This window comes from Amphiura filiformis, chromosome 1, assembly GCF_039555335.1.
Source record: "Amphiura filiformis chromosome 1, Afil_fr2py, whole genome shotgun sequence".
Classification (NCBI taxonomy): Eukaryota; Metazoa; Echinodermata; class Ophiuroidea; order Amphilepidida; family Amphiuridae; genus Amphiura; species Amphiura filiformis.
Window position 1 is genome coordinate 36,529,745 of NC_092628.1, and position 21,519 is coordinate 36,551,263.

The window sequence follows — 21,519 nt, forward strand, 5'->3', positions numbered from 1 at the left end:
ACTCACAAATGTGCCACAGTGCCAGCCACCTTCCAGCGACTTATGGAGCGCTGTGCCATTTGGACTCACAAGTGCGCCAGCCACCTTCCAGTGACTTATGGAGCGCTATGCCATTTGGACTCATAAATGTGCCAGCCACCTTCCAGCGACTTATGGAGCTCAATTTCAGCCACTTTTCCCCCGATTATTCAATGCTTTTTTTTTCATTATCGGCAATTTGGATTATATAAATTTTCTTCAGGAAGCGATATCGGCGATACCGATATTTATTGGATAGTTGATTTATTGATTATTAATATTATTGATATATCAACGGCCCTTAACATGTACACCTAACAATTTCTTATTCCTGACAAAGTTCAACTCAATGCCTATGAATTGTTTGTACCTTAATATTAAAATATGAAATCACTCAATATTTTTCGACTCATGTAATCCATAGGAAAAGCAGCCTGAATCTGTCTGATCCACCTCATAAGTTGACTTTAGATCTTTCAGACAATAATTACTCCTTTGATAAACCTGGAGACACTATAAACATGTTTACACACATAATTGCCATGAAATTTTCATTTATGCTATCAAAAATACAGCTAAGGCGAAATAAAAAAAAAAACATGTTTCACGTCCCCGCCCGCTTCCTTTTTGGGCGCCGCCTGCTTTTATTTTTTATTTTTTATTCCACAAAAAACAAGAAAAAAATGCAAAAATCGCGCTCGATCCGACGTAAAAATATTTTATTTTTCTCAGTTTTAGACTTTCGTACATGCGTTGGAAGTATTCCATCTCCGAGTATGTATTTGAAGTAGTTTCGTAGGAGTCTAGGTATTGTGCATACCGTGAGCCCCATCGTACGATTTCTACAGTCGCTTTGGAATTTAATCAGCCCGTATACACGTGGTACACAATAAATTCGCACGTCGGCGACGGATGAAAGTAAATACGACTGGTCCGCAAGACTAAAACATTGTGGAGAATATGTGTGCTGTGTATATTTAAAGCCCTGGCGCTTTGGGGAATTCTCGATCACGGTCACTGACGGTGGTAATTTCGAATTCTAAAAATCTAAGAAGTTCCAAAACCTATTTAAATCAAGAGTCTGACAGGCTCAGCGCACGCACAGGATGGTTTTCGACTGTGTGCAAATCCGTACGGCGAAGAAGGTGGTACAAGCACGGTATGCTCGTTCGGTGGTAGATGGAAAGACGACGCTAGCTGATATTTTCGCCAATTCTGCACTGGCGAATTTGACAATGGACAGGCTATTGACGGCGATCGATACCAAACAACCCAGGTCAGTACACGCTTTTAAACAATTTTTACACCTTCCCTGATCATGCTGATTAAATTCATTCCTAGCACGGTGCAATAAAAATATATCCGATTTTTCTTGATTTATTCAATCAACAGGTCTGGAACTAAAAATTTACAATGACTGTTTACAAAACTGCACACGAAAATCAGAATCTTGTATTCATGGTATTGTGCAAGTGAGTTGATCATGTAGATGATCATTTTTAGTTGGATACCGTGAGACTAGTAAAGTAAAGTATGGCATGTCGGGTAGATGACCCATGCCATTTTTTGTGGTTGTAGTATCATAGTATGGCATGTCGGGTAGATGACCCATGCCAATTTTTTAATTGGGTAGTAGTAGTATGGCATGTCGGTAGATGACCCATGTCATTTTGGTAGTAGAATAGAATAGCATGTTGGGTAGACGACTCATGCCAATTTTTTATTTAGGTAGTAGTACCGTGAGACCGTAGTATGACCCATGCCGTACTCGGTGGGGGGGGGGGCATTACCCCTAATTATTTTTCTTCCCCACCCAGTGTGCTCCCCCCTTTGTTTGAGGAAATAATCGCAAATCACAGATTCCCACTTTTTGCGGAAATTTTGTGCAAAATTGGTTGATTTTGCCTCACCCCCCCCCAAAAAAAAAAGAAAAGATCTTGGTGTCGACACTGGCCATAGGCCTACTGTTCTTCCCAGTATGTCGTATAAAAAACAAATACATACTGCTTGCTCTTCCCAGTATGCCATACTAAAAAATGACATCCTCACTGCTTGCTCTTTCCGCATGCCATAACTATAAAAAATACTGCTTGCCCTTTTTCAGTACTGTTGTACTAAAAAAAAAAAGACAGCTCTTCCAGCAAAAAAAACCAACTTACTGCTTGCTATTGCTGGCATGTTGTCATACTAAAAAAAAAAAAAAAAAAAAAAGACATGTCTGCTTGCTCTTCCTGGCATGCCATACTATATAAAAAAAATACTGCTTGCTCTTTCCGGCGCTTCTGTACTTTAAAAAAAAAAAAAAGACTGCTCTTCCCGAAAAAAAACCTTACTGCTTGCTATTTCCGACATGTTGTCATACTAAAAAAAACAAAAACATGCATGCCGTTACTAAAAAAATGCCATACTGAAAAGAAAAAAAAAATCGATTCCTTGCTACTTCCGCATGTTGTCATACTAAAAAAAAAAAAAAGACATGCATGCCGTACTAAAAAAAATGCCATACTGAAAAGAAAAAAATCGTATTCCTTGCTACTTCCGCATGTTGTCATACTACAAAAGACATACTGCTTGCTCTTCCCAGCATGCCATACTGAAAAAATGACATACAGATACTGCTTACTCTTCCCGCTAAAAAAAAACGTACTGCCTGCTATTTCCGGTACCAGTATGTTGTCATATTTAAAGAAAAAGATGTACTACATGCTCTTCCTGGCATGCCATACTATAAAAAAAAAAGACATACTGTTTGCTCTTTCATGGCATGCCATACTAAAAAAAAAGACATACTGCTTGCTTATTCGGCAAGCTGTACTGAAAAAAAGACATACTGCTTGCTCTTCCCAATATGCCATACTGAAAAGAAAAAAAAAACATACTGCTTGCTATTTCCGCATGTTGTCATACTAAAAAAGTACTGCATGCTCTCTCCGCATGCCATACTATTTAAAAAAAAGACATACTGCTTGTTCTTTCCGGAATGCCATACTAAAAAAAAGACATACTGCTTGCTCTTCCTGGTATGCCATGCTGAAAAAAACCAAAAACATACTGCTTGCTATATATGTACTACATACTCTTCCCAGCATGCTATAAACATATGACATACTGCTTACTCTTCCTGGCATGCCTTACTGAAAAAAAGGCCATACTGCTTGCTTATCCTAGCATGATCTACTAAAAAAATGACATACTGCTTACCTCTCTGATATGCCATAAAAAAAGACATACATGTATACTGCTTGCTCCTCCCAACTCCCAAAAAAATGGCATGGGTCATTAATGCCACATTAAATATCTATGCATTGTTGGTCATATTTAAAGTTGTGTGAAGTGTTGTTTTAAATTTTCTCCCCTCTCTTTTTTTGTTCTTTGTTTTAGGTTAAGGACAATATAGGAGAGCGCAAGGACAAGATTTCCGTCTCGGCTAACCCAGATGAATTGCTGGAAGATGTAGTTTCATGTCTGGGTCATTTTGTTGAATTTGTAATTTCGGAGCCAGAGTCTGAGCCACCTGCTAGAGAGACGATCAATCCTTTCACACTCATGATGGCAACCCAGCGTGAATGCAGATCCCTTCCTCCGCCATACCCTGAAGTCAAAACCAACAAAAAAATACAACTCAAAAATGACATGCTGAAATGGTGTAAAGCCAATGAACTGGGTTGGAAGGCTGAATCAGTTGGCGAAGGAAAGAACTTTGTGTCCAAGCTTTCAGATGTTATGTGGGAGCTTGACGGCCATAGAAACACATTAGCCCTTAGGGGTTGCGCTTGTGCCAGCCATGTTTGATCAATTCAAGAATTATAATCGTCCAGAGAAGGCGAAGCACAGAAAGCGAGGAATAGGTAACATGTCCAAGCAAAAGGTCGATTTAGTTGGCAGAGGTGATGTTCGCTTATGTGGGAAAGCATACATGCAAAGGCAGATGTGGAAAGCGGTGAGGGAGAGTTTACTAAGACTAGCCGACAATCTCAGGAAGTATTCCATTTATCTAGAAGAAAGACTTGGATCATCCCAAGAAACACATGCACGAAAGACTGCACGGACAGACGTTGATGAATGGACAGTTTACCAGACAAAAGGGATGAGTGCAACCAAGGCAGCACGCTACAAGACTCTCCATGATGCTTTGCAACAAGCTGATCCCTATGAACCCATTTTCATTAATGAGTACACACCCTTTGATAGAAGACGCAGAAATGAATATTTAGCTGAACTTGTATTTCCTTGTAAAACTGTGCGCTACACATATACGGGTGCTTCGTCTTACGTTCATTTCATATGGAAATATGATATCAGAGATTCAGAAACGCAAATCCAACAGCGTAATGATGACAATAAAGTCAAAATAAAGACAGAATTACCAGTTTACCACAGCCGCAGCTATGCGACGGGATTTCGCTGCCAGTTTTGGACGAGTTACTGGATCCAAAGTAGGACCTCTGCGAGAGGCGCGATCGTCGACTGACAGGCGATTCCTCAGCTGCCAACTACCTGTCTGAAGCTGAGGTTGATGAGAGAATCCGTCAAATCCTTGATGATGAGGATCCCGATTTAATTTGGGACATCAGATTATCGAATTCTGGGCGCCCACAACAGTACGAGGAATTTTTAGTAAAATGCCAGGAGTTTGTATCAAACAAACTTGAAACTGCTGTTGATGACAGAAGACATGACCCTATTGACGAGGATGGGCAAGCAGTAACACACTTGGCAATGGCCATCAGTGCCAGAGATTTACATGAGCAAGTAGCTGCGCAGTGTGGTGATAATATTCCGGTGCCATCTGTCCAATGGCTACGGTTGCAGTTTTGGCCTAGTAAGACATCAGCAGCAGCCATGAAGAACACTGGCAAGGTGAAAGTGAAGATGATGGTATCAGCCCGTCAACATCGCAAAGACCATTTAGATACATACTATGCCTCCGCGGTTTTTCGGTATCTGAAAGAGTTCGCTATAAAGTTTCGTTCTGTGACCAGTTTCATTTGTCAAGATGACAAACACACTGTCAAAGTCGGTGAACCCAATTTCCCTGTGGCAGCTGTAGAGCGTGGTAAACGGGTGATTGTTGGCCTAAATCAGACGATGACTGTTGGGGACCATGATTTCACACGCTTTTCCCTGTCTCCATCTGTAAGTTTTGATGTCACAATTCCAGAAGACATTGATAATGGCTCATTCTACACTGGTCAAGTCCACGAGGTCTGAAAGAAAACTGTTTCGAGCCATCATCTGCAACTCGACATGCTTGTGAGCTTGACAAGCTTTTGACAACGGACAAGCCTGTGGAATGCCATTACCATGATGGTGGACCAGATCACAACATACGCTTTGCTAGAACACAGTTAGCACAGATCGCGTACTTTCTGGAAAGAGAGTTGATATGTTGGTGTCGGTACAGACACCGCCACACCACAGTTGGAAGAATCCAGCGGAGCGTTGTATGTCCAATTTGAACTTGGGTTTACAAGGAGTAGGTGTCATGAGGAGAGCATTGCCCACCATGGAGCAAAAGATTAAATCAACCAACAACATCAAGGCAATCAGAGAATTGTCAAACAAAGAGCCCGCTCTCCGAGAGGAAGTCATGGACGCTGTACAGCCAGCAAAGATTCTGCTTGGTGATGTTTTCTCCAGGCTGCAAGTTAAGGGACAGAACTTTAAAGTTTTTACAGCAGCATCAAAGGATGATATGGTGAGACTGGTAAATCATTTGAAGAAAATAGATGAGGAGTTCAACACTGACAGTCTTCTGGACTCTTCTAAACCGTGTAAACTGACTCAGAAACTTAAAGACTTTATCAGCGAACACTGTGTGTGTGGACAATACCAACTTAGTATCAAGAGGTGTGGCGCAGAAGATTGTGTGTGCGGTGCCCCACGAACATCCCCTGACACATTTGCGGACCTACACCACCTGCCCTTCCCCATACCACAGCAGGAGAAATACATACATTTTGAGGTAAGGACTTCACATCAAATTTAGTAACCTTTAGGGAATTATTTATGGAGTTCTCATAACAAATTCAGGTACTCACAATTAGTAGTCAGTACTAATTGTGAGTACTTGGATTTGTTATGAGAACTCTGGTAATAATTTATATAGACAATCCCGATGAATCTCATCAATAACCTTTAAGAGGCTAAGTTAGTGTGATGACACACTTCCATGTGTGGTATATAAATATTTTGTCTTTTTTACCAGATTTAAAATTCAGTTTGATGGAATGATAAATTTTTACACAGACAAGCAACATTACACTTGCTCCTGCAAAGGTTGGCCAGTCTAAGAATAAATATATTTATACTCTGCCACTGTTGAATGAAAAGAAGCATTTTAAAGAAGTAAATTCCTGTTTGATTGCAAGTGTATAAAATAGGTGCATGATAGAAGTTTATGCTTATGTATTTTGTTCCAAATATTTGAGAGAAATGCATCAAAAGAAACCATGTGCAATGGTTAATTGCATTGTAATTTTGTCTTTGAACAACAAATCTAAATTTGTTTTACACACTCACATCTGTTTTACATGGTAACACGCTCATATTAATGTATTGGTATTCATGAATGAATTTATAAAATTTTAGCTAATTATTCTGTGTTCTTTTCATTTTTAAAACAGGATTTGTATGGTAAGGAAGAAGCAAAGGTGGAAAATTATGTGCCATCCAAGATGCAACGAGCTGCCCAACGTCACAGTATGCCTTTCTCCCCCTCATCACAGAAAGCAAAAAATGCGAAGATGGTTGTACAGGTAAGTCTATGAGTTCAATTTGTATGTACTTAAATATTTTGCAAACCAAACTTGTTGAAGCGGGTGTTGGCAGTTACATCTTTTTGGAAACAATGTATGCATTTAAACTTGCTGATTGCTTTGTATGAGGTATGACTTTGAAGAGCCCTGCTGAGCGCTGGGTTTCAAAAGGTTTTTCTGTAGTGTGTTGTCCTGCCATAGAATGAGAGTCATTGCAAATTCAGCTGAATGTTCTATTTAGTTTGCATTTAGAATTTTAATATCAAGCAGCTGTTGGATTCTATCTCTTATGCAAGTCTGCCCTTCCATTATCTGCCAACTTGGATAGCATTTCTAATGAAAGTATACAAGGGTGTATCAAAATGATTTGTTCCATGTCGCATTTATGAATAATGAAGCTGTAAATAATGTTTACATTAGCAAGTGTTGCATTTGAAAGGAAGAGAGTGGCTGTCCCTTTGATAAATGCTAGAAGCTGGTAGGTACCAATCATTTTGATATAGCCTGTAATTTAAGATTGACAAATATACGAAATATTAATTTTTTTGTGTTTGACAATTTTTATTTTCACAGTGTGGAGAATGCCTCAAATGGCGTGTGTGCTATTCAGCCCGTGTTCTTAAGCCTGACCAAAGACAGAAACTTGAGCGAGCACTGGACGGAGTGACGTACTCTTGTGGCACCTGCTTCCAAAATGTTTCTACTGATGATGATGATTCCATCTTCAACGCTTGTGTATGTCAACGACAAACTGACTTGTGATTTACCGATAGAAGCCCCGTGACTATGTGACATTTGATGATCCTCTGTGCTACTACTGTGGCAGTGAGGACGATCTCATAACTGGGAATAGCAACTACCCTCTGTGCAATGAGTGTAATGATGCAGGGAAACAACCAAGGAAGAAGAACACAAGAGCTTTTCAACCAAGACAAGAATAGAAGAATAGATCTTATATTCCACGTGCTGATAGACAATTTAATAAGACATTTTCCAGTGCATGTTATGGTGACCTGTGTCATATATCCTAATTTGAATTGAAAGCAAAGTCTCATCAACACTTCAGTGCAAAGTAAAATGTTGTATTGCTGACCCATGTATCAAACCTATCAGTTATCTTTAAAAAAAAACAAATTGAGATTTAAAAACTACCATTTTTAGCTTTAAAATTACACCAATCAATACTTGATGAAAATAGATTAAAAAAATGTTTATGAGTTCAAACTTCTTTTTATTTTCTTCATATTTTCTCATGTCCTTTCATTGTTTTTTACTGCAAATAAATCCAGCTAACAACTGGTCAGTTTTGATATGATGGGTCACAGTTGCTTTCATTCTTTAGATTTGTTCATCATTGATTGATCAAAAGTAACATAAAGGTAGTTAAAGTACTACTTCCAATCATCAATTTATGTCAAGTTGATATATACCTGCATTGAAAACCCATCTTGGCCACATGATAGGTTTTGCATTTGTGTGTGTGTAGGGTCTTTGTTGTATTGTATACTTACCAGAGGGTAGCTGAAAGAGACATAAAATATGCTTCTATCAATGTGGATGCACATATTCAGGATCAGAATCATGAATCAATTCTCACACAGATTCTCAGAACAGATTTGCGTGAATCAAAGTTGATTCTCGCAAACTTTGTAGTTTACACAGAATTTGATTTGCAAGAATCAAAGGATTCCCTCAATTTTATTCTGCAAGAATCAAGATTGATTCTCGCAATGTGAAACAAAATTGCGGAAATTCTGACCCTGCATATTTGAATTTCACTAAACTTGCATGTGTTCAGGAATCCAAAGGAAACAGAATATACTTCTCCAAAAATACAGAAGGGTATTGCTACTCCTGCTTTCTCCACTAGATTTTCCAAGTGGCTATTCAGATTTGAAAACAGGGAGTTCTCTTTGCAATTTGTTTGAGAATTATATTCTATTTTGTGGTGTACACACTAGAGAACACTCAAATGAAAACTCAAGTTGGATGCAAATATGCAATTAACTTTTTGAACATCACATTTTATTAAAGAGGAAGAACTGTTGGTAACACCAACTTTGTGCAGCAACTTACCATCAATTACTAAATGTGATGCAGTACATCAAAAGGAGGGACTTTGCAGGTGAAGTAAATTCTGAGGTCGGTATTTCTGCTTTTAAAACATTTTGCAAGCTTTAAAATGGCATCTCATTTGCTAGAAATGATCAAATGAAGTATCTCAAATTCTTATTTTTTTAGGTCTGTCTTATTCTATATCTTGAAAAGCACTTTTCCTGCTAAGTCCCCCCTTTTGATGTGCTGCATCACAAATGTTTATACTAGGATTTGGGCAGGTAACCTTGTCCTTACACATCACAATGTTCTTTTACACTGCACTGGGTACTTCAATTATCATGGATTGTGTGTTGCCATAAAATGTTGAGCTTGTTGTAATGCTTTAAGAATAAAGCCAGATGTGTTGTTTCCTCTTTAAGAAAAACTTTGGTTCAGATTGGGAAAAGAAGGAGCAAGTCAACAGTATTCTATGTCAAACAGTGATGATACATACCACACTTGTGTGCACAGTGATATTTAAATACTAGTCATGTCAAAAGTTATGCTGTGTATTGGAAATACAATGTTGAAGCATGCAAAAAGACAAAATTATGAAGAAAATATCTTTAAACATTTGTCTTACAACATCATCAATCCATCTTGTACACTTTCCATTTGTGATATGATCAGTCATAGTTTGTCACTAAATACTGATTTTGAGATATAGCCAATTTTGTATTTCATTATTTTCACCAAGATTAAAATTAACATGTATCTCTAGAATAGTAATTCCAATTTTAGGAGTTTTAAATTTAATAAAGCTGTTTCATAAATTCTTGACTTAAAAAAAAGAACGGTTGGTTGACAGAAGATTCATTTAAATGGCATCACATTTGATATTTAAAGTGGTATAAAAACAAGACTTTTATACATCACCATTTCTTATTTTTAATGAAAAAAGTGTCAGAAAGCAATGTGGATCAAATATACCTTGATTCACTTTTAAGTTTGGTAGTGTCGTGGCTTTAATTTAGAAATAAGGAACATGAGTAGGTGCTTTGTATGTCACTTCCAAGCTTCAAGTGAATTATCGCACCTGTCACAGCCACAATGCAAATATACATAGCAGTTTGTAAATTATTGTAAGTAAAATCCATAGCACAGACCAACAGACTTTAACCTGTGTGTGATGCTGTTAGGACCAGAATTTCCTGATGCAAATGTTGAGCTTGCCTATGTGTTCTTGAAAAATATGTGAATGAAAAAGCAGGAACTTGCCAACATACAGCGTATGCAATGTGCATGCTGTATTTTAGCCTGTGCTGCACATTGAAATTCTGAGCCTATCCCAATATCATCCAATTTAGCAAAGTCTACTGGTCTGTGCTATTTTAATTTATTATTTGGTGCTAACATGGTGCTACAACCAGTCATAGATGCTTGCGTATTTAAATGTTGTGCTTCCTCTTTTGGGTGTGTGTGTTCCACAAAAATGTGTGAATGAAAAAGCAGGAGCTATGACTGGTTGTAGCACCATGTTTAGTCTATCCCAACATCATCCAGTGTAGCAAAGTCTACTGGTCTGTGCTATTTTAATTTACTATTTGGTGCTAACATGGTGCTACAACAAGATCTAGAAACTATAAAAACACTGTAAATATGTTCAGTTCTCTTGTCCAGCATGTCTCTTTTATTTGTATGTGTCTTAACAGTGAAAACACCATCGGGTTTCCGCAATTTTTCTTAACAGGCGGCCATCTTGAAAATAAAAAAATAAAAAATAAAAAAGCCCTCCTCCTCCTTTTTTTTGAAAACCCGGACGTGAAACATGTTTTTTTTTTTACTTGGCCTAATAGGTGGGGGAAGTACAAATATACCATACTCTACACATTATTCATTTGTACTGTTATTGTTGAAGAATAACAATAACGTATGTTTTTAACTATAATAGCTTCTATAATGCATTGGGAAAAGGTTAAAGAACATTGGATCTCGAAAATTGTCGGAAATAGGTAACGGAATTAAAAGTATTATTGATCTCTTCCTAACTGCATAGTGTGGAGTCTGTGAGCTCATCAATATATTGATAATGATACCTGCACAAAAATAAAGGTTACTCCAAACAGTTGTGGAACATAATAATAGTGACATCACACTCAAATGGCACAGCCTCAACAACTAGTTCATAACAAATTCCTGCTGCAGCAGGTTTTTTGGTGCAATATATTTCTCTTTAATATTGTAAGTAATCCACACAGTAGACATGTTGTCCACTCCAAATTAAATTTTGGGCTTTTGTAGTCAACAACTCTCACTGTGCAATATAGGATTTCCTACACTGATAGCAATGAACGAAGGGATGCCATCCAAGTTATTGCCGAAACGGAAAATCACTCTTTATCATCCATAGGTGTGTTCAGACGATCTTGGAATTCTCAAGGATCTGCATACTCAAGAATTGTAATTCCTATAAAGTTAATTAATCCCCGATTGCATGTCCATACAAATATATTGAAGACTAGAATCCTAGAGTTTGGCCAGGCATGATATCAGCTTTGGCATTCCAAATTGAACCACCCTATTAAATACCACAACTGGTCATCATTTGTCATAGATTTCTCAGCACTCGAGAATCGCAAAATGGCTTTGTTCACACAGCAGTAGCACACCAGGACCACTCGAGGATCACTTGAGGAAATCGTTGAAATCCTATCAATTTCTTGGGGATAAATTTGGGTACATATTTGGGGAAAATCTTAGGCATTGGAATCCTCACAGTTCACACGGTGAATTCTCCCTATGTTTTGGCTGGAGAATCGCATTGCTTAAATGCAATTACCCTCCATGTAGATGCACCTCGTGTGCACAAGATTATCAATGAAATACAATCTTATTATCAACCCACCATCAAGGTACAGGTATCACTGTAAATAGGTCAACACTGCATTCATCAAATATTAAAAGTCTGTATCCCAAATAGGGTTGGGATTTTCGGTAATTTTGTGCCCGGTACCCGTTTATTTTTCGGCGGGTACCGGTTTTTTTTTTTTTTTTGAATTTCGGTATCCGGCATGGAATTCCTGCCCGGTACTGCTACCCGGCGGGACTCAATTCCCGGGACTCGGTCCCTACCTTAATCCCAAAACATTTTGTAACATTTGGATTGTCTGCAAACTTAGATACAATGTCAAATATCGTCCCCTTTATGAATCTACAATGTATGTGAGAAAACAGGAACATTTTCAACGTAAATGTGAATAATTAGCATAATTAGCAAGCCAATATGTTGGTACACATGAATTGCATTCTGGTCAGGCATCCCGAAAACAACACTGTGTGCCATATATATGGGCGAGGACATGTCCTGATGGAAACAGGACGTTTTACCATGGCACTGACAACCAGTTCGCCCCAGTACATGTTCATACCAGGCATTCATAAGTTTCATTCTTTGACAACCCAGAACTCCCCGTGCCGTGTGAAATTTCGTTAAGTGGTATTCACCAAGAGGCTGTTTCAGCCCTTGATTTAACCCACGGCATAATGCAGTGGGTGCCCATCCCCACTGCCGTAATGCCTTCAAAATATGTCCTTTACCAACGGCAGTCACTTGCCATGCCCTCTAATGAAGTTGCCGTCAGTGCCTCAGCCCTGCCCCTTCATTATGAAATTATCTATCAGACTGTTTGTGTGTTTTCTTTGCTTTTGAGAAATTGCCTTGATGCCCTCTTGAAATATTACAAACTGCCGTGCTGCCTTGCCTTTTCAGTTAAAATTCAAGGCAATTACCAACTTGCCCTAAAAAGTTGCTGTGCCCCTTCAGATCCTTAACCCTTTCATGCACGAATTGAGTTTTAAATTCACAAAAAATTTTATATTGTGTTATTTTACATCTAAAGGAATTACAAGAACATACCCAGTGTCAAATTTTTTGAGCGGTGTTCCATTAATTAATTATGCACATGTCCTCATATGAGGACACTGCGCAACTAGGAGGTCAATATTTACAAATATTTACATGCTACATCTACATAGAAAAACTTAAGACTTAAGTCATTTTGTGAAACAATAGAGAAATTGGGGTAAAATGTAAACAACTTGGGCTAAATATGATTTAGAAATATTATTGGACTTCACAAAATAAGGAATTCAGGCAAAAACAGAAACAAGTGACTTGTCTGCAACCATGTACATACATACAAATGAATTGAAGTTCACGAATTACAACTTGTGAATTAGATTTCATGAATTACAACTTGTAAATTAGAATTTAAATTCAACTAGATGTTATTCCTAGCCTAATTAGAGTTCAACAACTCAAGTTGAAATACAATCATTATTACATCCACTCTGTAGTAGGCCTATTTCATTCTACATGTATGTATTTTCCTATACCACCATGGTAAATGTTACATCGGTAAATGCACAGTGTCCTCTTATGAGGACGGGAGGGCGCTAGTAAGACACCACAATGGCGCAGTGTCCTCATTTGAGGACACATGTTTTTTCACTATTTTCAAGTATTCTAAAATATTTGTCATGATATAGTTGTTTCCATTATGTTCTATAACATCTATAAATACTAATAAAAAATTGTAGACACTTTCCTATGTCATAAAACGGGTAAAAAATTTGGCCGAATCCAGGGATCATAAAGAATAGCGCATGGCTGTGAAATCCCAATTTTAGAAATGTGCCTGGGGGTAAATAGAGCCTGTAGGCATTTATAAAAGCTCAGAGTGTATACTGCCCTGTCTTGACATTGTAATGCAACATTGCACATTGATGAGGGAGTATTAATACATTTTTCATTGTGCATTTATTATCCGTCCTCATATGAGGACACGGTGCGTGAAAGGGTTAATTCAAGGGATGGGCTGTTTTTTCAAGATTTCTTCAGAAATACATCGATTTGAAGTGTCAAATTGCAGTCGATGGTAATGAGAAAAATATTATCCATACAATGTATATGATATCAAAACCTCATCAACAATGAGAAAAACCAGGGTAGATGCTGTTGATTGTGTTGCAGACCTAAAACCACTTTTCAATGATAAATAATGATGGAATTGGAGAAATAAAGTCAAACTATGTGGTAAATTAAATATGAGAAAGGTTTTTAACACAAGTCAACACATACATAAATGACAGCCAGTGAAAAAATTTCACTGACCATCCAGGATTTGAACCTGGGACCTTCGGATCACCCGACCGATGCTCTACCAACTGAGCTAATGAGTCAGATGGAGAAGAGCACTGATGTTATTATCTATAGGCCTTCAGTTCAATACCCGCCTCTATCATCTTCTCATCCAAGAAGCTTTAAGAAAGAGGTTTGGAAATCATTCCGAATTAATATTCCAGACGGAGAAATAAAGTCAAACTATGTGGTAAATTAAATATGAGAAAGGTTTTTAACACAAGTCAACACAGTCAATGACAGCCAGTGAAAAAATGATGGAATTGTTTTCAGTCAGCAAAAAGGAATTCAGCCATCCATCATTAAATTTGAATAATTATAATCCTAAATACCGAAACTTTTTATTTATTTCTTGTATCATATTTGAAAATAACCACAAAATATACATGGTATACTAGCCTATTCATTATTTTAGCTTGTCTGGATAGCCCACCTTGCCAACAGTTGGAAAATTGAAAAGTAATCGAGACAGACCTATTTGTCAAGTTTAAACACCAACTCGCTCTAGGGTGTGTACAGTTTATTGATCAAATAACTAACCTAAATGTATCGTTTAATCCTAATATAAAATATTGACCTAGTTGATAGTTATCAATAATCCTGAAATAACTCATACCATATTTTGACCTAACTTGCTCTCCTCACCTATATGCTCCCCCTACAGATTTTTTCAGCGACAACTGTCAGAGCTCACCCTATTCAATTTTACCTGCACAATTATTGAATTCCATCAAAATACTGCAAAGCATGAAATGTTTGTGTGCAAAAATTCTTGTGAATTTTCTGAATTTCATGATTGCAGTTTACTTGTGAAATTACCATGCATACAAATGTTCTTTCTTCCTACATGTATACAATGTAGGCCTTTAAGGAATATGTGCAAATTAGCAAAAATTGAATGTATGCATAAACAATAACATGGGTTCTCTCCACAGTGCCTCATTTCAAATATTGAGTTTTAGTTTTGGTTTTGGTTTTGGTCACATGGTTTTCTATTGTCCTGCCTAACCACTTGAATCACAAGATATCGAACTCATTGTTTCTACCTTTTGTTTAAAACTAAACATTTGTGACAGGTAGTTTCGGTTTTGGTTTCAGTTTCTTATAAGTGGTGTGACGAGATAGAGTTACCTGATCTAAGTATACAAAAGAAATGTTTAAATTTCGCAGTGCAATATTCACGAGCAGAGAAGTCGAACAAAGCAGTCTACATTTGAAAGCATTGATTTAGTTTGAAAGCATTGACTTGAGACTACTTAAATAGCCTAAGCTGATTTCACTGTGAAAATATATAGACCATCGAAATATTTGCATTCGACATTTCAAAAGGGGCCACTATTGTAATTGTATAGGTGCTATAAACAAAATCGATTCATGTCCTTAATCCCATGTACCAGAATCGATGGAAGGCCATTATATGACCTCTAATAACCTAATGACTTTTACTGAAGCAATTTTTACTGCAAAAAGTAGAAGATAAGAGGGGAAAAGAGATTGTGTGATGGGGGTGTGTGTGTGTGTGTGGGGGGGGGTTGGAGGGCAAGGGGATATGGGCCGGAGAGAGAGAAACATATGAGAGAGAGCATTGGAAGGGAAAGAGAAGGGGGAGGAGAGCTCGAGATGAAGATATCGAATGTAGGGAGGAGGAGGGGGAAAGGGGTAATTTAGGGAAGATGTGGTTATATAGGGAGGGGAGCCCCTCTTAAAGAGGTATGGGTTGTGCTTCCGGGATAATAAACTAATTCATAATCAAATCATCTCCATGCATCGCTTTATGTTTCATACAAACAAACAAATCCCCCACACCGCCCCATCCTTCAATATACGCGCCTGTATATGATTTCTAGGCCTAGAACTCGTGAGTGTAATATGCCACCTACCGTCGACAGAGAGCATCAACTGTCGTCCATGAGATAGATTTCGATATCAATCATGATAATAATTATGTTAGCACAATAGGCTATTGTATACTTCTGGTTATATACCCTATACTGTGTCCTCCCAGCATAATAGTGTTATGATTGCAGACCAGATCAGCTCTACTTTTTAATCCCTTGATTTTTGGTTTCTGAACAAAAGAGAAACCAAAACTATATATTTGAAATGAGGGACTGTGAAATTTGAATGCTGCAAAAATATCATGCTTTACAAAGTTTACATATTATTGAATCAAATTACTTTATAATCCTTCCACTTAAGAAATTTTTATTTTTTATTTTTAATATTTTCTTATACAGGGTTACAACATTCAGTGTCTAGCACTGCTTTCCATGAAGGCCCTGATTTATATTTGCATATATTTTTAAAGACAAGAAAATAATCAATACAATAACAATTGAAATGGATAAGAAATAGCTAAAAATATTATGATAATTTTGAGATAACACGTTTATGCATAATTTTTCCATTTTAATCTGTCTCTCTGAAAATACATACATGTACTAGATACAATGAGGGCAGGCGCATGCTAATATGCATTTATGGCAACTACTAATAAACTTAATTTTCTAATCAAGTACTCCATAACATAATTATTACTCAATTAGGTGCAGGTCATACTAGGTTCACCATTTGATAGGGAAGATGTACCAAATACTAATGGTTTATTTGAGTTTGAAGGCCCTTCTCATATCATCCAAAAATGAAAACAGGCACCAGATACCACCACTAGATACCACCATATTCAGCACCTGTCTTTAGAGGGGATAAAATAATCTGAATTCTGGTCATCACCTGTTAGGCTGCTACCTGGCCAAATGCAAGCTATATATATGTACGATCTACAAAGTGGAATTATAAGACAAAACTGCATTTTCGAAAACAACTTCTCTGGATTGGTGAAACCTGGAAACCAACCACACTTAAATTGCTTTTTTGTTTTCACTTGTTGCACACTTTTCTTAGAATGTACTATTACTGTTCTAAGCTCTATGATGGCCAGAGGTGACAAATTCTGCAACCCTAAAATAGCATGACCTGTATGCAGAATTCATCCTACAGCATTTCCCTTGCCTTGAATGAATTGGACATCTCCTGAACAGGCCCGTACGGTACGCAGGATTTCATTTGACGGGGTGCTGATTTGGAAAAAGTGGACTTTTTTCCGGGGCGGGGGGCAATTTTGTGAAAAGTGGACAAAATTTGGACCGTTTTTGTCCAAAAAAGCGTAAAAAACCTGATTTTTGGACTTTTTGTATACTTTTCCAAATTTGGGGGGGTCAAAAAGTTTCATTTCATTCATTTGTTTCTCTATTTTGAAGATTTATTACATCAATATACGTCCCCACACCAGCCAAACTGTTCAGCTTGTGGTTTGTTCAGCATTTGTTTCATTATTGTATTCATTATTGTTTGTTTTGTTGCTAATTTGGGTTTCTAGTGTTAGACTGACATACAAACCTACATGCTACAAGTGCAATGCACTGAGTGGTTCAATGTTAATTTTAATACCCTCCAGAACATATGAAACCTGACAAGTATAACAACATGAACATTTGCACCCATGTTAGCTAACCATTCACTAATATAGATTTTCTTTATTTCAGCCTGCAGCCTTGCCATTGCATTTCCTTATTATTAATAATCAGCAAATTGATATGCTCCGATATTGATAATATTGAGCTCACACTATGTAAAACAAGGGTCAAGGGCCTGCTGATATTGATTATTTGTCCTTATTATGAAACTGAGTGCAATGGCAAAATCAATGCCCGATGTTTTACACATGTCAATTTGAAATTCAAGAGTAAGGGAAAGATTCCACTCTGGGAACTGAACTACATTATATACTATAGTCACCATATTCAACCCAATTAGGGGTGCACCATTAGATTTCAGGGGGGCATGGGAGTTTTTGAAGAAAAAACCTTCGCCCACTAGTGAGACGAAAAAAAACACCTTTGCCCACCAGTAAGACGAAAAAAAAAAAAATTTGCCTCACTGATAAGTAAAAAAAATTTCCCCACCCAACTTTGTATAAAATTTACATTAAAATTGGAAAAAAAAAAAATGTTGCCAAAAGCGGCGAAAAAAAAATTGGTGCTCTCGGAGGCGAAAAAAAAAAAATTCCGCCGCCTCCCGCGGCGAAAAAAAAAATTCTGCCTGACCCAAACTCCCATGCCCCCCCCTGAGAATCTAATGGTGCGTCCCTTAGCGCAGCCAGGCACTCCCCTAATTAGTGTTCCCTGTGAACTTTTCTTTGATCTGCCTCATCTCAAGATGAGAGTAATGTCATGTTGGATTTCCCAGTGGTAGACCCGGATCATGTAAACCTAATCCTGTGATGTATTTTCCCGAAAAATTCCCAACTTTTCACTCATCTGATCATCTTTTCATGTGATGGAAGTGATGCTAATTTTATAAAGGTATGTTTCTTGCTTATTATAATTATATACAATTATTTTTTTTTTAAATTTGAGACAAAAATCTCCCTATCACTATCTCATTTTCACTTGTTTTCAAAAAGTTGTTTTGACCTAGTTTTTTACCCCATTATTTCCCTTATTTATCGAAACCCTGTCCTCCTTCCAATAAATTAAACCTTTAACTCCAAAGTGTTTGGCAACTTTTTAACCATGATGCAAAACTAAACCTTGATGCAAAAGTAAAAATTTTGTCCTTATATAGCGAGGGTGGTCTAAAAGTCGGGATCGCCCAGATTTCATAAGAAAAATATGGCACAACCCACAGCATAAGGGATGCACCATTAGACTTCAAGGGGGTAGGAAGTTGTTGAAAATAAAAAACTTCACCCACTAAATGAGCCAAAAAAACTCCCCACCAACACTAAAAAAACAAAACAAAAAAAACTTTCCCTACCTAATTACTCACAGTGTATAAATGCATGAAATTTTTTTTTAAAAACCTTTGACACTGCAGCGAAAAAAAAAACTTGCCCGACCCCAACTTCCTACCCCCCTTTAAGTCTAATGGTGCGTCTCTAACACATTATCAGTGCGTACCGAGCAAAATTTTCAAATGGTATGCAATTTCTCAGCCGCCCCACTGACAAGCTGCCAGAGTGACTTTACTGGGACAAATGTGCAATGTTTTAAAATGCTAAAATGGGTCAAAATGGGGTTATATGATGAATAGGATGGTATCCTGTACTTTTTACAAAGAGATGTGATTTTTTTTGGATTTTTTACAGCAAGTCCCATGACCCCTTTAGTAAGAGGCTGTGACCCATATTAGTCCACCTTAAAAGGGCATTTCGTGATCCACAGCCTCATCCGCCCACTTTTCTCAAAAAAAGTTGAGATTTTTATACACTGGAAACCTCTGGCCACACAATGTTTATTCTTGCAGATTAATTCGTTTAGCAAAAATATCGTCAAATTTGAATTTCGTTCTGGTATACCAGAATGAAATTACAACAGTGAGCTATGGAGCAGTGTAATACACATAATTGTGCATAACTCGTAATAGCAAAGTTGGAATCAACTGAAATTTTGGGAATAAGTTTTTTTCGTGGTTTTATCAAGTTTGAGTACGTAAACTACGTATGTATACAATGCACATATTAATCCACCTTAAAAGGGCATTTCGTGATCCACAGCCTCATCCGCCCACTTTTCTCAAAAAAAGTTGAGATTTTTATACACTGGAAACCTCTGGCCACACAATGTTTATTCTTGCAGATTAATTCGTTTAGCAAAAATATCGTCAAATTTGAATTTCGTTCTGGTATACCAGAATGAAATTACAACAGTGAGCTATGGAGCAGTGTAATACACATAATTGTGCATAACTCGCAATAGCAAAGTTGGAATCAACTGAAATTTTGGGAATAAGTTTTTTTCGTGGTTTTATCAAGTTTGAGTACGTAAACTACGTATGTATACAATGCACATATTAATCCACCTTAAAAGGGCATTTCGTGATCCACAGCCTCATCCCCCCACACTTTTCTCAAAAAAGTTGAGATTTTTATACACTGGAAACCTCTGGCCACATAATGTTTAATATACCAAAAATTTCTTGCAGATTAATTCGTTTAGCAAAAATATCGTCAAATTTGAATTTTGATCTGGTATGTACCAGAACGAAATTACAATCAGTGAGCTATGGAGCAGTGTAATACACAGTGTTCGAAATTTTGGTTGTCCGTTCGCCCGGGACAACCAAAACATGCACCGGACAACCGAAAATAAAGCTCTAGTTGTCCCGGGGGACAACCAAAGATCTACAGCCAAAAGTCACTTTTTCAGCATGTTAGTTTGCTCAAACCTGACACAACTGATGAATTGTTAAATATTTAAGAGTAATTGTTCATAAATTGACTACACTCACTCCACTTTATTGGTCAAATGTAGTTGTTTCAGATTGTGGCAGCTTACGGACAACCAAAAACTTTGGTGGACAACCAGAAATTACAACCTGGTTGTCCGTGGGACAACCCCTTTTATTTTCTTAATTCGGACACTGGTAATACACATAATTGTGCATAACTCGCAAGCGCAAAGTTGGAATCAACTGAAATTTTGGGAATAAGCTTTTTTCGTGGATATCTACTGAATACTGTTATAAAAAGAGGATGTTAGGATCACAAAATCCTATAAACTCATCACACCATGCAAGCCTAATTCAGTGTTATAAAATGCAAAATGTTTATCTGATCTAGGCTTCTTGGTTATAACATAACATCAAAAAAACACTCAAATTCCCTCCTTTTCAATCCCACTCTAATACTGGGGTACTCTTTCTGATTAATATCATTTTGACAGTATTGGATGGGCGATTAATAATATCACAATTGCTTGTTGTAAAGTCACTGGATGGGCACTTATAGGGCATGGGCGGTTAATGGAACGAATACCGTAACTGGTAACCTAACTTTATTTTGGGAACTGTTGTTCTTTGTAAGTCACTGTTTGTTTCCTTCATCAGACAAAAACCAGGAATCAGAAGTCCAATTTTGATGGAATTTTCATCACATACTTTGTAGGCTAATTACCCGGTTTTGAAAATGACAAACTATATAATTGATTGTTGCTTTATATTTGTATATTTCCACCCATCAAATGTCCAAGTTGTCATTTTTGAAATGGATCCATTCATCTATGAATGATTTTCCAGTTTTAAAACTGAAGAATCTTTCTCAATCTATAGATGAATGGATCAATTAACAAAAAATACAACTTTTATGCATGAAAACTTGAATATAAATTAGTTGCTTTGGACTTCCTACATGAACAGCACTACTGTATTTATAGCAAGACTTCATTACTGTAGTTATAGCAAGACTTCATTCAGCCCAGTTTGTGCCTCATTGTGTGAGCAAACCATAATATGTGTCCTGAAATGAAAATATAGATCTCATTTCGCACCAAGTCGCTGACCGAAAAATGGCATATTCACCCACATGGAAAAATGAGGTTCATACATTGTATGCTCATATGACTTCACAAAACGGATCACATGAGTAAACAGGATAGTCCATATGAAACAACACAGCTAGAGTAATCAATAAACATAGCACAAATCTGCATAAATATACAGGAATGG

The 21,519-nt window shown here is 37.3% G+C and overlaps 2 protein-coding genes across 4 annotated transcripts in view; one reads left to right on the forward strand and one right to left on the reverse strand.

Annotated features, from left to right (window-relative positions):
- Window positions 1-21,519, reverse strand: part of LOC140146373 (uncharacterized) — a 179,521-nt gene that overhangs the window by 117,494 nt on the left and 40,508 nt on the right. The gene's annotated exons all lie outside the window — the stretch shown is intronic.
- LOC140166121 (uncharacterized) lies at window positions 5,340-7,874 on the forward strand. The gene is given in 5 exon segments (XM_072189511.1): window positions 5,340-5,983; window positions 6,645-6,776; window positions 7,350-7,508; window positions 7,510-7,554; window positions 7,556-7,874. Coding segments are annotated over 5 exon segments (1,077 nt in total). The 5' UTR covers window positions 5,340-5,404; the 3' UTR covers window positions 7,718-7,874.